General features: G+C 42.1%; 1 protein-coding gene across 1 annotated transcript in view; it reads right to left on the bottom strand.

Annotated features, from left to right (window-relative positions):
• The window catches only part of LOC128124196 (zinc finger protein 120-like), a 51,313-nt gene that overhangs the window by 24,860 nt on the left and 7,903 nt on the right, over nucleotides 1-18,550 (bottom strand). Inside the window, exons 2-3 of the mRNA XM_052760388.1 lie at nucleotides 6,259-6,319; nucleotides 3,288-3,519 (exon numbers count right to left, since the gene is read on the bottom strand). Of these exons, the coding sequence (XP_052616348.1) occupies nucleotides 3,288-3,519; nucleotides 6,259-6,319 (293 nt within the window). The remainder of the gene's footprint in view (nucleotides 1-3,287; nucleotides 3,520-6,258; nucleotides 6,320-18,550) is intronic.

Genomic DNA, 18,550 nt, shown 5'->3' with positions numbered 1-18,550 from the left:
CATTTGCTCTGATTTCCTTTCCTGGAAGACAAGTTTCCAATAACCCTGACTCAGTGACCTCCATACAAAAATGTGCAGCTGTGACTATCTACTTTCAATTATATAATTAATTGATTTTAGATGCCCTAAGATGGTTTTGAATTGCTTTAACCACTTATCTGGTCAGAACAGACAAGTTTTGCTTGCTGTTGTAGATACTGAAGGCCTTCTTATAGTTTTCCCCTTTAATAACACTTCCCCAACCCCCTCTCGTGGAAATCTCAAATTTGGCTCTGATAGTCTTTATCCTGATAGCACCTAATGAATCAATATTTCATTGGATTATATTTAATTATAATTGGAGTGGCTCTATGGTCTTTTCCTAGTGTCACAAACTCCACAATATTTTGTTGATCTAGTAATCTCAGGGAAGTCACTGTTTTGTACTGAGTAAAATCAAGGCAGAGCCCCAACCTCTTCCTACCTGGAAGCTGAATGCATAGCTGCTGGAGCTGTGTCCCAAGGTATTTACCCATCTGCCCAGGCCAGAACACAGGGCTAGTGTAATCCTAAAACAAGACTAAGAACAAGAAGAAACAAACCAACAGAGTTTCTGATGCTTAGTGCTTATAACCACTAAGCAAGTGTGTGCTGTGAGTTAGGTGGCTGTCAAAACAAATAAAATACCAAAGTACATGGAGATAACTTGCAATGGGTGAAGAGCAGAAGGTGAACTAGCAGGAAGGAGGACAGTGAAGTGGGTGGAGGATCATTCTTTGGGAGGAAGAGAGAAGCTATCAACTCGGACATAAGATGAGTAATGAAAGGGACAGAACGCTGGGGATGGCCACTGGTGAATTTAAGATACTGAAAGCAGGCCAACAGGACTGTCCATGTTTGGGTGAATGGGTGATGAGGACGCAGCAGGTCATACAGAGCCTTGAAAGTCACGGTTATAGACGATAGTGGGAATGGCCACAGACCCAGTCAAAAACGCCATTGCTTAAAAATAGGAAACTAACATAAGGAGAAGGATAGACTCACAGATATTCACAAGTCTGGTCCATTGAGTTGCAGGGGTTATCACTACATCTTGGATGGCAGGACTGACGACTGTGACTAAGCAGGTTGGCACATAGGGAGGCCATCCAAACTGAGGTGCTAGGCAGGACCTGGGCCTGGACTGTCTCCAGGCTGATCTGGGACACTGTGGCTAGGCCACTGTAGAGAGCTGAGAGGAGGCAGGAAGAATAAGGCTTGTTTTCTGCCTTGCTGGGTATTGAGAATGGCAGTGAAGGAAGCAGAGGGAGCCTATGGCCTGGACACTAGAATTCCCTGGACCAACACCCCCTAGCTGCTCAACAGTGTAACACCGTTGGGAGCCTGTGCAGAAAGGGGTGCAGCTGGTGGCCCTTCCTTCCCAGGAGCTTCCAAACTGTTCCATAGAAATTGTACGGGAATGTGGTGATCAGGTGTGCAAAGCAGGGAATGTCTGTGACCCAAGCTGTCCTTGCAACAGAGGGGGAAGTCTTGACTTATGTGCCTGAGCAGGTGAGAACAGGAAGGGAGGAGGGTCTACCAGGTCTGGCCAGGACTTCATTGACAGAGGAAGAGGGAGGCTGTTTATCCATCCTGCTGGACTGCATCAGCGAGGGCGGGAAGGACGCAGAGAACTGACCTGGTACCGTCCTCGCCTGAGGGCACAGGGGGCTGCAGCGGCACAACTCCAGTCACTGTTCCCCTCACACGACTTCTCCGTAGCGTCTCAAGAAGCCCTTGGCTCAAAGACAAAATGTTTCCTCAGTATCGGAGCACGGAGCAAAGATTGGAGCCCTGGAGGCTGCATCTTTGGCCTTAACAGCCCCATCACCCCTGACTTTCCATTAAGCTGATTCTTCTGAGTTACTACTGCATGGCTGTGACAATTGTGGGTCTAGGTTACAATGGCAATTCAGATATACAGTACTGCCAAAAAAAAAAAACCAAAAAACCAGCTCTCAGCAGGTCCGGTACTGAAGAGGACACATGGAGTTGGTGGGTATTTACACAACGGACTTTTTTCTCTGAGGCAGGAAAACTTAATTCTCCACGGTCAGCAAATGGTGGAACACACACACACACACACACACACACACACACACACCCCTTCAGCACATCAAGGTCTCTGGCTTTATTTTCCTCACAGCTTATATCCTTCAGCAAAATCATTCAAGTAATAAAAAATTACAAGGCAATTACATTGTATTCATATTCAAGTCAATAATTACAGTGAGTACTAGTAGAAAACAACATGTTCACCAATACCCTTACATGATGAAATGTTTTACATATGATAAGTAAAAAGCAAATTCTTCCCAAGAACTCACATATATTCATGTCTGAGCAACTTTTACAGATAAACAAAGTGCAAGCAAGCAAGCTATTCTTCTCAGCAAGTTCTTTTATGGGAAGGCTGCATTTTGCAGTTACAAAAGAAGAATAAATCATTACATTATTTATTTCAAAAGGTAATATTATAAGAAAATCTTAGAAGAATCACAAACCTAAACATTTTTAAATGAAAGACAGTCATTTCTACTTTAAATCCTCAGGGTGCATATTCACTATCCAATATTTTTTTTAGTAAATCATAACATGAAGCCAAAGGTAAAAATGAATACAAGGAATTAATCATCACCTTTGATAACCAACCAGGAATTAGTAACAACGCTAGTACTAGAGAAGCTGCCCTTGTTTCTGTTCTGTGAGCCAGGAAAAGCACAGAGCATCATGAAAGCAGTCATGTATAAAACTACATCTTTTTATTTTGCATATCTTTAATTTCAGAATAAAGTAGACAAAACAAAACAAAAAGCCACACATAGTACACAATACCTAAACTGCTATTCTGTGGAAGCAGATTTTTCTGTCTAAGGAAAATCCAAGGACAGGGAGAAGAGATCCTCTAGACATTAGCAAAGAGCCAGGTGGGTCAGGGTGGGCCAAGGCTGCTGGGGAGTCACTGGGAAATGATGCACAGGACATGGGTTTCCACTGAGAAGAGGGTCTCTAATCTGCTTCAGTCACGGGAGAGGCATCTTCCTCACCCTCAAGTCGGGGAGAGAACTAATGAGGAACAGCAGCAACTGTGTTTCTCTTCTGTTTCCTTACCTTCATAATGCCTAAAAAAAAAAAATGATAGAATCCAGCATGCTCCACTCCTTGCCATGTATACCTCACAAGCCTTCTTACAGTTGAAGCATTGCAGTACATCAGGAGCTTCTCAAAGGAGAAATCAGAGGAGACCAGAACAGTAGCAAACACGTCACCACCAGGTCCTTGACAGCTTTGTCATTTTTATCCAACTCCGCTTTCTGCTGCAGCGTCTGTACACCAGGGTGGGCAGGACTGACATCTAGGTGCTTGTGGCCATTATATAGCCCATTGCAGAGCTCTCTTGAAGTGCCTAAGACGTCATGATCTGCTTCGCGTTGGCTCTCCAGCCGTAGAGACTTGTCACAATGCAGCAGGGTGACAACAAAGCCTATTAGAGACTGCCACCTGTGGATAAACAAAAATATTTTTTGATACAGGGTTCCCCACAATATAGTCTTGGCTGTCCCAGAACTGCTAAGTAGATATGCCCAGAAGTACTTGGGGTTTTTAAGAGTGGGAGATGACTAACCCCAGCTACTCAGGAGGTTGAGTTTCCAGGAAGGTCACTTGTATCCAGGGATTCAAGGATAGCCTATACAACACAGCAAGGCCCGTGCTTTCTATATATATATTACATGGAATAATCATATATATTAGCATATATGTGTGTGTTACGAAAATAAAAGAAGATTAAATGCCCACTTCATCAACAGAGTGAAAACAATCTGTTATGCTCTACACAAACAGCAGTCTATCATGGCTGGGGTACAGGACCTGGATTTATGCTGCCTGTAGCCACTGACTATACAGCACCAAAATGTTTCCAAGGGAGAAACTACAGCACAAACTTGCCTGCTTGTCTAAGACCTCCTTCATGAGATTGCAGAAATTCTCAAACATTGCTGTGGTTTCCTCCATTGTATTTCTCTCTTCATTTTCTAGTAGGATCAGGCCCTCCTTAGTCACCAAGACCAGGCTATTTCCACCAAACTCCTTAAGCTGCTACATGCAGTACTCATCAACAGACTCAGTCTTACATACCACCACAAAAACCTGATTCTGCACATGCCCCACAAAGGCCACGTAAGCCACCTACTCTTTACTGTCACCTATATGATTTATTATTATATATAATTCAATGACCATAAAAGGGCTGTCACACTGTCAGTCTCAGATAGCCTTAGTGTGTCTGTCTCTCCATTTCCTAAAATTACACGGCAATTTTGATGAGATCCAAACTTTAACATACCAGTGATATAGAAGATGGACTCCTGTGTCTCCCTCATGTGAGACACACTCTCTGACAGGGAAGACATCTCATTTCTAAACTGAGAGGTGTGATAGTGAAGGAACTGAGAGAGGCACGGCCAGTTAATAGAATCTATATGGATTTCCAGCTTTAAAGGTGGGGGGAAAGTCCAAGCCTAGAACGGCTTCTTTTATGTTATAGGAAATAACTGTGATGTGCAAAGGCTTTACTACATTGATTACATTCATAGGATTTCTCTCTAGTATGAATTGATTCATGTATTTTCAGATTACTATTATGCGTAAAGGCTTTACCACATTGCTTACATTTATAGGGTTTCTCTGCAGTATGAATTCTTCCATGCCTTTGAAGATAACTATTATATACAAAGACTTTATCACACTGATTACATTTATAAGGTTTCTCTCCAGTATGAGTTTTTTCATGCATTTTCAGAGTGCTATGAAATGTGAAGGTTTTTACCACATTGCTTACATTCAAAGTATTTCTCTGCAGAATTACTTCTTTTTGTGCCTGTGAAGAAACCTGGCATGAGTAAATTCTTTACTACATTAACTACCCTGATGCATCTTCTTGGTTTTTTTTTTTTGAAGTCTACCATACAATACAGATATTTGATATCTTAAAGATTTACCACATGACTTATACTCATAGGGTTTTACTAACATAATTTTTTTTACTATAATTGTAAAGACGAATCAGAACTAAAGGTGCTATTAAGTTGTTTGAATTCATAGAGCTCAACTTCAATATCGGTTCTTTTTATGTTTGAAGATTCCCGTGGTGGTCAAACATTTAGTATATGGCTCACATTTAAAGTATCCTTTCCCTATATGAGTTTATCTACATCTTTGAAGAAATCTGGAAGAACTCAGAGCTTTACCACACTGACTGCATTCATAATGCTTTCCTATATTATGAGTCACAATACATTTGCAACCCAGGACAAATACAACAGTTTCCACATATCTTGTACTCACACAGATTTACTCCATTGTGAGTTTGTTGATGAAATCCCAATGAAGTTGGAAAACCAAACTACTGTTAACTTGTATCACATTAAACAAGTCACAATACATTTGCAACCCAGGACAAATACAACAGTTTCCACATATCTTGTACTCACACAGATTTACTCCATTGTGAGTTTGTTGATGAAATCCCAATGAAGTTGGAAAACCAAACTACTGTTAACTTGTATCACATTAAACAAGTCTACTCATAGTGGGAAAACTACACATTTTATAACTGATCTGAAAAAGATAAGTACATTACTTCTATCCATATCCCTTATGCTCATATGCCTTATATCCAGACTGACATACGATATGCCTATAAAAGAATAACAAAGAAAAGATTTTCACATTACATTTACAGAGTTTAGTTTTGTTCCACATAGAAAAGTGGTATAGAGATTAAAATTTCTCCATGACAACCTTCTTGGCTTTCATAAACTGCTGCCTAAATATTTTTGTAAGTCACTACAAGAGTAAGAACAGCACTAGCTTTTAGTGACTATTTCCTTCTTGAAATTTCTTGAACATACACCAATCACCTAGCCCACATATAAGCCTTCTGCATATACCTGAATGATATGAAACCCAACCAAGTGATCGTTTTGCAACATGGCATTTACAGGATTTAATAAGATGGTCCTATCTGTTAAGCCACTGTTTCTTTCTTTTTCTGAAAAGAATGCTTTGTAAGCATGGGTCAGCTACCTGACACTGAAGTAAATAGTGTTGTGAGAATTTAATAATCATCAAGACACTTAAAGCTATGCTTATTTCCTCCCTTGCTTTTCATGAAAACTTCCTGGGCCCACCAACATTACTTCAGAGACACATTTGTATCAGCTTTCACCTGAAAATTACCTTCCATGTCTTGTGGAAGGTTGATGATATTCTTCAATATTCTTGTCTTCCCATTTGTATCCTAAAATACAGAAACAGAAAATATAGGATATGTTATTAGAACGTTTACAAAATATAATGCTATCCTTGCTGAACCTTAGAACCATGTCTGACATTTACATTTTTCCTCTTTCATAATCAACATCCCAGAAGTGCACCAACAACCACAAAACACTTGTCCACTTATTTTAGTAATTGAAGAAAAACTCAGTCTTACCTATAGCAGTGAGGTTCCTATAGGTTTCTACCATCACATCTTTGTAGAGACTCTTACGGGAAGGATTCAGCAAAACCCACTCTTCCCTAGTGAAGCTCACATGCACATTTTCATATGTCACAGCATCCTAAAATATCCCATACATTTATATTACAGAAATCATAATACTGACAGCATTGCAAATATATTCTTTCTTGACAATATATTCCCATAATTCTGTGTGCATCCCACACTTATTCCAAGAAACAGAAGTTTGGATGTAATCACCAAATCATTTAGAAGAAAACTGAAAATGTGGTTCCCCCCTGCCATTTCTGAGTCCACTGAACAGGATATACATTTACAAGAGAAATATCTATCAACAGATATACACATGCTGAGATAGAGAAGCAAAGTGATCAACAGTACTTAGTGCTCATCTGAAAAGGTGTATGAACAATTACTAACTACAAATAAAGGATTGTTAAGCCTGTTCTATTGGTTTAGGCCTTTAATTCCAGCATTCAGGAGGCAGCATCAGGAGAATCCTTAAGATAGAGGGCTGCCTCGTGTCTTCAATGAGTTCCAGGACTGCCAGAGATTCACAGTAAGACAATGCTCACAATCTAAAAAACAAACTTACAAACAAGATAGATAAAACTCAGAGGGTCTAACTGAAGTTTCTGCAAATAGTTATGCATAAACTCCAGTTCTGTATCTATCCCCCTAGATACCTGAATTGCCCCAGTTTAAACTGTAAGATTAATAAGATCCTTCTAAAAATGAGTGCCTGTTTAAACAGTTACAAAGGAACACACGAAAAATGTAAGCAATGTAATTGTTCGACATGAAAAAATAGCATAGTGCAAGAAAGAAGCCTCAGGAGTTAAAAGCACTTTTTTGATCTTGCAGAAGAGGTAGGGTCAATAGCCAGTACTTACCTGGGGGCTCACAACTACTCAAAACTCCAAGGCAAGGGGTTCTGAGGCCATCTTCAGACTTCCTTGAGCATCAGGCACACCTGTGGTGTCTATCTATGCAGGCAGGCAAAAACTCACAGAAAAGGTGGCAAGAGTGTCACACACCTGTCATCTCATGACTCTGAAGGCTCGTACAGTCTTAAGATCATGGACATGTGCCATCCTGGGATACAAAATGACACCCTCTGACAAAGTTCAAAAGTCAACAGCATGTGCTTGACATAAAACAAAAAACAACAAAAAAACAAAAACAGACAAACAAACAAAAAACATACATTCCAGGCCAATCAGTCAACAACATAGAAATGAAAAAGCAGAATGTGGTGGAGCACACTTAATCCAAGCATGTGGGAGGCAGAGGCAGGGATATATCTGGGCTCCAGGTCAGTCTGGTCTACAGAAACATTTTCAAGAAAGCTAGGACTTCACAGAGAATCTCTGTCCTCCAAAAAAAAGGATGTATTTAAAAAATGAAAACCAAATAAACAAAGAAAAAAACCATCAGGCTAGCAAAATGACTTAGCAATAAAAAGCAATTGTTCCGACTATTTCTTGTGTGGTTGAGGGTATATTATATAATGGTGGTATAAGCATGACAGCACAAGAAAGAAGTTGGGTGCTCAGTCTGAACCATAAGAAAGTAGACACAGAGGACAGGACATGGAGTAAGGGTACAGACACATAAATCTCATCCCCACTGAGAAATTTCCTCAAGAAAGGTTACTAACACTAAAAGATCCATAAACACTCTAAAGAAAGCCAATGAGAGATAAGGATTCAAATACATATTACCTCAGAGGATTTTCAATCAACTGACTACATTCTAATAAAGGTCACTCTAGGCTTATGGCCATCCAATGATGAAAATGTATTTAATCTATCTTCAAATGTCCACATGCCACAAGTCAATACACTCTCCCATTCTGTTTCTCATTCTCAGAAATTATAAAACAGATTTGAATGTTTCCATGTCACTGGACTACATGATACTCACACTAACCCTGAAGGAATGGTCATTGCCTCATTGTAGCCTGAAGGTAAGAGGGAGATAACTGCCACTGATATTAAGAATTAGTAAAGGTTCTAGTACCTTATACAAACATGAATGACTTGGCCTCCCTCACCATTAGCCGTGGATCATTGAGACAGGGTCTGCAGTGTCTTAGAAGAAACTTTCATCCAGAGATAAAAAACAAAAACAAAAACAAACAAACAAAAAAAAAACCAAAAACAAAACCTGAGGTAGAATAAGCTTTGTGAAGGTTTAGTTGCAGAATCGGAAGTAGGGGGTTCTGCCCCTTAAGGAATGAAGAACTTGGAGTAAGAAGGAAAATCCAGTTAACAAAAGTCCAGGTTCAGGCCAAAAGGGAGTTTATCCTCCCCATGTGTGTCACCTTCAGCTTATAGACCTTTCTCTAGACTTTCTTTGATAATGGTTGGCTATGGTGGTAACATGTGAACACCATGGAGCTATTTGGGTTAGTTGTCCAAGTCCTGAACTTGATTGAAAAGCACTGTAGTAGGTCAGAGCCTGGAGGTCTGGACAAAGTCTAAGCTGACCCTGAGCTGCATGGAGTGATGTAAGAGAGGCCTCCCTACAGCCCACAGACCTGGCTTTATAAGTCAGAGCTCATCTGAGTCTCCTCCTTCTGGTCTCTCTGACTTAAAGGGGAGTGGCATCAGACCACTTGCTTGCCACTGCCCCCCTACCTTGACATCTTTACATTCCAGTCCCAGATCCTAGACAGGTGGTGAGAAGGCACCTGAGACTGGGCTGGCAGGGACTCTTTGGTGGGATGTAGTTGAAGGAAAATTTCCTTGTGGTTCCATGTAAATCCAGCCCCACAGATGCCTACACAGAAAACAACACTGAAGAATAATTTAACATCTGCTTCCTGCCACATCGACTATGGCACAACATCTAGAAATTGCCTATCCACCTGCCCAACACCATGCACACCTGAGAAGCCACTGCAGCTCATAAACCTCTTTCGTGTCCTGGAACTGAAATTCCCTGAATCACACTATTGTGGCTGAAGGAAGCAGGAAGTTAAAAGCCTTCTAATCAAATATTGCTGAAGGATGATTCCCATCAGAACTTTTCCACCAATTTCTAGACTATGTGTAAAATTTATCAGATAAACATGAATATGAAATGCAAATTTCAGAACTTGTAGAAAACAACACTTCAGTTTTCAAATCTAGCCCATCCCTACTAGAGGGAATATCATTGCTCAGATTCTGGTTGACATGGCTCCTAGTCACATGTTAAGTGCTGCTACCTGTAGTCTAATACAGAAAGACAGGCAATGAGTGGTTTGCATCTCCAATCTCTGAGCTGACTTAACTGTTCCAATCTGAATTGCTCATATCTGTTATGCCCAGATTGGGACCCCAAAGATAACCACCAGGGACTTTAGGTACAGAATGCAATAGCATGGTTTATTTCTGTTTGTTTACAAGCCGTGGGCAGGGAAGCTCAATCCAAAGCACTCACTCATAGTAACCATGAGGCCAGGAGGAACTTGCTTTTTCTTTGTGCGGCTAGCTTTTTAAAGGCAAAATCCACAAGCCCTTCAGTGGGGTTGGGGGAGTTTTGCACGGGTGAAACTCGGATTGGTTTATTTTTATCTCTGTTCTCTTTTAATTGGGTGAGGGTATGTAACCTTTGAATTTACTGGTTGGTGGTTACAATTTATTACTTTGGGGGCAGTCCAGCACAAGTCCCAGGCTTTGTCCTTGAGCCACCATGGGGGCTGGCTGGCCAAGCATGTACTGCACATAACTCTAAGTTGGTGAGGGGCCCCAGACAGTAAACATCTGACTGAACTTCATGGCCCTCCCAGAAACTGCTTGCTCAAGTCTCAGGAAATTGAAATTGAGGCCTGATCTCTGAGAGAAGACTGAGCAGCCTATTATGGCATCTGCTTGGTCCTTTCAATATCAACATAGCAGAGTTCCCTAAATGGAAATTCAATATTCATTGGCTCAAGCTACCCTCCCCAAATTGAGTACCTCCTAATCTGGTCTACTTTCATTCGCAGGGCATGAATTAATATGTAGGAAAATTACATAGAAGTCATTTAGTCTGCCCCAATCAGGCCCTTCTTCGTAATGGTGACTCTGTAGTGGACTGCCTTTAACATCAGTCTCTGTTCTAGGTTTTGTTTACCCCATTGCCCCTGTGGTGTACACAATAAATGATTCCTCCTATTCTGTGCTGAAGGAAGAAACCATGCTCCACATGCTAGTCCATTTCCTGTTTCTGCAATGGACAGTCCACTTCATGATTCAAATAGGTAATTTTGAAACTGTAGTGCTACAGCCCTTTAATTGAAGAATTTAGAAAATTTAATCAGCAGATTGCAAGGTTACTCCTTGTGGAGCTACAAACTGGGGTCAAGGTCACCTAAGTCAAGGTAATAGAGCTTGTCTCAAAAACATATTTAGAAAGGCTAGAGGTTCAACTGTTCTAGAATCAATGTGTGTTTCCAGGGAGAAAACACTGCACACACTTCAAAGATTAATAAAGTAGAATCTCTTTAATACGAGTGTGCATGGCCTTCTGGCTACTGCTCAACAAGGAGTTAGCCTGAACCAGATTTTGCATTTCACATATGTTGTCATTCTTAAACCTCTTTTTGGTTCAGGCCCAAACTTATATTTTGAACAATTTAAACAGGGAAAGGAGACTGCAATCCATCCACTTAGGCAGACGGGAGATTTACACAGCAAAGATATTCCCAGAATTATTTCTTAAGTACACAAGTGAGCTGAAACAACAGGTCATTCTTCAATGACAGGCTCCTACTGTGAGACCAAAGTGAGCCATCTTAGAAATAAGACCAAAATGCTTTCACCCTAAAACTAAGGTCTAAGATTCCTCCTTTTGGGAATAGGCCATTAGTTACTGAAACCAGTCAGTTCAGATTCCAGAAACCAGGAAGTGTAGAAGTACAGAGTCACAAGGTAGTCATGGGGTAATGACTGCCGGACTATGGAATGTCCTCTCCCTGGTTTCCAGGGTAACTGACCACAGAAATGTCCCCACCTGAGGGCAGTCAGTGAGAAATGGTGGCGGGTAACCACTCCCTTAGAAGTAAGATTAAGCCATGATTTCTAGAAAGCCCCTAGAAGCGAGCCAATCAGAATTGTACCCGTACTAGCACCCCTAAATGATGTAACCTTGTGATTTTTTCCTTTAAAAACTGAGCTTGCAGACAGGCAGGCACTTCCTCCAGCCTCCACTGCGTTGGATGTAATGGACGAAGTCCCTGCCTAGGCTTGTATTGGATATCCGGAATTAAACCTTGCTTTTGCATTCTGGCATGCTGGTCTTTGGTGGTCTCTCTGGGGGTCGCGATCTGGGCACACTACTACCCTGGCCATGGAGTTACAAGGACTTTATAGGATGCCATTTCTGATTACCTGCTCCCACCCAGCTCTGTGGAAGATCCACCACATGGCTCTCAAGGCTTGCGTATCAGCTCTTCCGCACATGAGCAGAGCAGCACGTCACTCAACATATCGCTGTTTCCAAGCTCTTCCACTCTCTCCACACAGCTCCTTTCAGCAGAGTTCACAGCACAGAACTCCAAACCACTCCTGCTTGCTCAGCTATGGATCGCAGCCTGCAACGTGGAGCCTGGAAGAGCCCTCCTCCCCCTCTGACTGGTGGTCTGCCTGGAGATCCTGATTGGCTAGTGAGGTCTGAGTGACAAGAGCACCTCCCTTAGTGTTTGAGTGTTCTCAAGGACACAGCACAGTGGGTTCTGGCTAAGGCTTTCAAGCCAGGCCAAGACTTTTCCCAAGTATGCAGAGATTTGCATTTCAATAGCACTTGCACCTGGCTGCCAAGAGCTGACACTGTTTTCCAGCACTCCTTAGGCATTTACCATCTTCCTCCTGGATACAAGGTGGTTAGTTTGCACGGCTTGTTACACAATGTGGTGTGGAGTGAACTTCCTGTACCACAGATAGAAGGGTGCCAGAAATATTAACAACTAAAGAGAGATTTTTAGGACACAAAACAAGGTATTTGTTCCATGGCTTCACGCTGAGTTCAGGTGAACTGCAGATACTTTTTACCTAGTAGGCTCAGGGACTTCAGACTTCAGGAAAGCAGGAGCCAGAGCACAAACACTGTGATAAGTCTAGGCTGGATGATGGTTCTGCTGTGCCCAGGTCGCAAGACCCCTAAGCAAGACCACCACAGAGCCAATATCTGATGCAAGCACACAGAGGTTTTTAATAACAAAACAAGCACCATCCAACATCCAACACAGCAGGTAGAGGAGAACGCCGTCACCCCCCCCCCCCCCCCACTCACTTTAAGGGGTTTATATAGGAAAAGTTTACATGCAGCTTGGGATTGGACGAGGGGGTTAGGGGTGAGGTAGTTCTTTGAAGTTACTGGCTGAACTAAAAGCATGAGGTTACTGATGGCTAACAGGATGCAGGGTATCTACAGAGACATAAGTTTTTACTCCCTATGTCCTGCTTTTGTTGAACCCAGGATATATACGTTCAGATTTATTGTTCCAGTCCTACTCTCCTGTAAGGTCAACTTCTGGTCAGTGGAGCCCATTACTTCCCATATCTTGTTTTGCCAAGTCCAGGATACATAGATTTATTGTACCAGCCTTAAGTTCAACTTCTGGTCACTTCTAAAACTGCTGGTCAGCAAATACCTTTGGAGGAGGGGAGAGGGAAGCGTCTCTCAAGATGGCTACTGATTTTTCCCTTTCAGGCTTCATTCCTGTTGGAATTTTCTTCCCGAAATCCAAGTCAATCTCTTGAAAACTGAGTAATGAAAATGATAGTCTCCAGGTTGCCTAGCAACTGAGCACACTTTCCCCCCACCCTGCAGAAAAACGGCAGATAGCTTGGACAGATAGGAGCCACAGGAAAAAAGAAGACAGTTTTATTTTCTCCCATTTACCTAGCAACTTATAGATTCTTAACATTTTCTACTAATCACGTTTAAGACTATAGTTGAGCACATAAGATCCCTCTTCTTAGATATTACCTGAATTTAGCCTTTAGGTGAATCATTTTCCCACTGGTCACTTTCCTTTGGGGTTGCAAATGATAATTAATGGTTATTGCCTCTCAGTGTGATTCTTATCACCCCTCCATTGGACCTTGGAAGCCTGGCTTTATATACCAGGACTTCGAGGGCACAAGGGACGGAGAAGAGAAAAGAGAATGGAAGAACCAAACGGGTAAGAACTTGAGAGGAACAAACTGAGATGGGGAAGAACTAGATTGAAGGGCTAGAAGAGAGGACTAGAGGAATGAGATGGAGGATGAGGAAGAGCCAGATGGGGAAGTACTAGCTGGGTAAGAACAAGATGAAAAGGACCTAGATGAGGCAGAATTAAGATGAGAGAATTAAGATAGAACTTAGATAAGTATAGAGAGAAGTCAGGCAAGAAAGGAGCTTGGCACGAGAACAGAACTGAAGCTGTGTATAAAGGATGTTATGCCAGAGGAATTAAAGCAAGTGGACTATAGAGCTCGGTGTGCTGAGATTCTATTTCCTGAAAATAGTCCTCGCCGTTAGTAGTTCTCTCTCCTGAGTCCCTGGGATGTATAATATTAAGGCTGGTCCCTCTACTATTATACAAGATCTGAGCAGGCTGGATCAGAAGAAGGCCACAGTTGCTTCCATGCAGAATCAAAAGGAATTCATTTTCACTAGCCCTGGCTTCTTTCTGTCTCAAGGCTGTGATATCAGTGTAGAGAATTTCAGTGTTTTTAACATTCATTTTTATGTACAACGGTGCTTGCAGCCCTGTGTCTGTGTTCAGTGCCTATAGAGGCCAGAAGAAAGTGATGGATACCCTGGGGCTGACTTTACCAAACATGGTTAACAAACATGTGAGTGCTATGTTTGGAAGCCAGGTCCTCTCCAACAACACCCAGTGTTCTTAAGTACTGTGTCATCTCTTTAGCCCTTCCTGTTTTGTTTTAAAATGTATTTTGTTTGCTTGCTTGTTTGTTTTTTTCCTAGACAGGGCTTCTCTGTGTAGCTTTGGATCCTGTCCTTGAACTCGCTCTGTAGTCCAGGCTGGCCTCAAACTCACAGAGACCAGCCTGCCCATGCCTGCCAATGGCTGGGATTAAAGGTATGTGCCACTGCTGCTGAGCTAAAATGTATTTTTTATACATTTTTACTGACAATATATTATATCACATTCCCACTTACTCGTCTTTCTTCCATCTCTTCCAACTTCTTCCTTGTTAAGCATGTATGAATTAGTATGCTCAAATATATGAATAACACCTGTTTAGTCCATTTTTGTTGTGTGTATATGGTTTCAGAGCAACCATGTTGTATTGGATAACTAATTAGAGAGTTCATACCTCCTTGAAGCTAATTCTCCCTCTTGTGGGAGATTTCTCTTCTTCAATGAGCAACAGGAATCTGACCCCCATGTGACCTAGCCTTCCTGGGCCAGGAAATATCCTTAAAAATAGAAAACTAGGGGATGGAAAATACCTCACTAGTTAAGCTGAAGGTTCTTCCAGAGCACCCAGTTTCCATTCACCATTCACACTGAAGCTCATTACTGTCTATAACTCCAGTTCCATGGGTCTGACACCATCTTCTATCCCCTGCCTCAACGCATAATTGGGCTTCAAAGACACACATACAGACAAAACACCCTTATTCATAAAATAATGGCTAAGTTCTTTTTATAAAAAGAGAGACAACCTGCATAAAATTTCTCTCTCTCTCTCTCCTCTCTCTCTCTCTCTCTCTTGCTCTCTCTCTTTCAAACATGGTTTCTTAATATAGTCATAGCTTTCCTGGATTTCACTCTGTAGGCAAGGTTGGCCTCAAACTTCTGCCTCCAGGGTGGTGAATTAAGGGTGTGCATCACCACTGCCCTGCAAACTTATTTTTCAAGCTGGGCGTGATACAGCATCTCTGTAATATCAGCATCCAGGACACAGAGGGCACACAAGATCACTGTGATTTTGAGGAAACCATGCTGCTGCATAGTCAACACCACACATGCACACTGGGGCGGGGGGGAGAAGAAAGAAACTGAATAACATAAAAAAAAAAGCAACATTGGAGAACTGGCACAATACGATACCTTTTAAAGTCACTTCAGGTGTCTGCCACTGGTGCCATACCATAATTTTCAAAAATGAATAATGTCAATCATGATAGCACATGCCATTAATCCTAGCACTTGTGAAGCAAAGGCAGTCTGATATCCATGAGTTCAAAGCCATGTTAGTCTACCTATTCATTTCCATAGGAAGAGTCATATCAACAATTTAAAAACGTTACTATAAGTTTAAAATTTTATTTGAGACAGCATCTCATTTTGAAGTCCAACTGACTTTGATTCACTAAGCATACTATAATACTCAGTGATTCTTTAATAAACACTAGTATATATTTAACTACGTGCCTTTGGATCATCATTCTCAGCATGCCAGTCTCCTATAGAAGACAGAGCTTCCAAGTAATTTGATATTGCTCTGATCAGAAGTCAAAGAATATTCCAAACAGGGTTGTTTCATTATGGCCATACAGACTTGTCAATCTGGGGATCACTCCTACCCTTAAAGGCAAGGGACTGATTCTACCTGCTCTAGATTCAAGTTAGAAAAAACTTCTTTCCAATTTCTGTATTTGGAAATGGAGACTTTCCTGTGTTCTTATCTTCCACAGAACACTGCTGTGTTGTTACTTTTTTTTATTATTGTGATAAACACACCATTACAGGGTAAATTATAAAAGAAAGAACTAAATTGGGATTAGAGTGCTGGAGTGTTAGAGTGCATGATTCCAAAGTAAACAGCTTGGAGAAGGAAGGGTTGAGAGTTTACGTTTTGAACCTCATGCAGGAGGTAGAGAGCACACTAAGCATGGTAAGAGGCTTTTGAACTCACAAAAACCCAACACCCATGACACACCCCCTTCAAAAATGCCATAGCTCTATCTCTCCCAAACAGTCCCACCAACTGGGAAATCAGGATTCAAACATATGAGTCTAGGGGTGCCATTCTTATTTAACACCCCAGCTCTCTTCAACTCTTAGATAGTGAGAATAACTTCTTAACTGACCAAACTCTACCATAGCCTTACGTGAGACTACAATGTTTCCAGCATACAGTGGAACAGAACAATCACTCCTACTCCACAAAGAATGAAGCAGAGCACAGCAAGGAATGTACAGACAAAGCAAGATCAAATTCCAGCAAACATCAACTCTTGAAGCTCCTTGTCCAGGATCCTGAGATTATGGTGAAATTGCCTAAACTCCAAGGGGCTTGTGTAGTCCCACTCCTCCAGTCCTGTGCCCTGCAACACACATAGCTTCTCTTTTAGGACAGATCCACTGCAGGGCCTGAAGCCTTCCTCAAAGGACATCCTATGGTCTTCTATGGGGGACTAAGAGGGTCCAGCCCCTCGATAGTCTCCTCCCAGGGTCCGGGAAGAATCTACAACCAGCTGATAATTAATCTTTGATCAGAAGAAATGAATCTATGTACACAAAACTCCTTAGTTCATACACTTTATTATTCTGTGATAGTTCTCTCTCTACATAGCTTCTATTCTGCTCTCATGTCTAGCTCCTTTCTTGCCTGATTTCTCTCTATATTTATCTACTGTCCCCTCTAGGTTCTATCTTAATTTCTTCATCTAGTTCTGTCCCTTCTAGGTTCCCATCTATCTAGTTCTTTCCCCTATCAGCTCCTCTCCTGTCTCCTTCTCTCTCATCTGGCTCTTCCTCATCTTTTTCTTCCCCATCTGGCTCTTCCTCATCTTCCATCTCGTTCCTCTAATACTCTCTTCTAGCCCTTCAATCTAGTTCTTCCCCATCTCAGTTTGTTCCTCTCAAGTCCTTACCTATCTAGTTCCTAGTTCTTCCATTCTCTTTTCTCTTCTCCACACACCCCCCCCCCCCCCCCCCCCCCCCCCCGTGCCCTGGAAGTCCCGGTATATAAAGGGAGGGTCTGAGCTACATTGGGTAAAGCTATTACTTAACGTCCACCTCTCCTAGCCAGTGTCTCCTTGTGGAATTTACAGTAAGTCAGGAGACTTTGCCTGTGGGCTGCTATCATTGTTAGTCCTCGGAAGTTGCCCCCCCCCCCCCCCCCGCGTGTCTCCTTGTGGAATTTAAGTCAGGAGACTTGTAGGCGGGCTGTTATCATTGTTATCCTCAGAAGTTGGGCGCCCCCCTGGGTGGTGTCTCCTTGTGGAATTTACCTTAAGTCAGGAGACTCGCCTGTGGGTTATTATCACTGTTAGTCCTCGGAAAGGGGACCACCCTGGGTGGTGTCTCCCTTTAGTCCTTGAAAGTGGCTAAGGGAGATATCTGATTCCAGAGAAAGCCCTTTCCTGAGGCTGTTCTCCAAATACCTGGAATGTGTATGTCCAGAGAGTGATCAGTGCACACTGTTAGCCCTTCTTAGGGAAAAGCCCAATTGGGAAAACTATGAAGGCACACATGATTTTCATAACAGAAGACAGCTGATATATAACAAGCCAAGTAACACGAAAACCCTCCCTTGGGATTTGGCTTCCTCTGGAGGAATTCCCTGATTCCTCCAGGTAGTGACTTTGCCATAACGAGCTGAGTTCTTATGGTATATTCCTACGGCCCGCAGCAGTCTTCACTTCTCCAGTCTCCTCTGTATGGCATTCTGTTTTACTTCATGGAAAGTGTGTAATTAGGGCTGGAGAGATCAATTAAGAGCACTGACTGTTGACCCAGATTCTATTCCTAGCACACTCAGGACAGCCCATAAACATCTGTAACTACATTTCCATGCAAAAAATAATGCTAAGTAGTTAGGTACCTGGCATTGACTTGGGTGATTACACGAATGAGAAGTTTTTCTCTGAGTCTTGACACGTAGATACAAAAATCAGTGGCACATGCTGGGTGATGGTGGTGCACAAACTTTAATCCCTGCACTTGGGGTGCAGAGGCAAGTGGATCTCTGTGAGTTTGAAACCAGCCTGGTCTACAAAGAGAGTTCGAGGACAGCCATATCTACACAGGAAAACCTTGTATCATAACACCATGGAAACCCCAAAACTATG

Source organism: Peromyscus californicus, unplaced genomic scaffold (assembly GCF_007827085.1).
Source record: "Peromyscus californicus insignis strain IS unplaced genomic scaffold, ASM782708v3 Scaffold_4__1_contigs__length_199733344, whole genome shotgun sequence".
NCBI lineage: Eukaryota > Metazoa > Chordata > Mammalia > Rodentia > Cricetidae > Peromyscus > Peromyscus californicus.
Note: the sequence above shows the minus strand (reverse complement) of the source record. Positions and strands in the feature narration are given on the sequence as shown.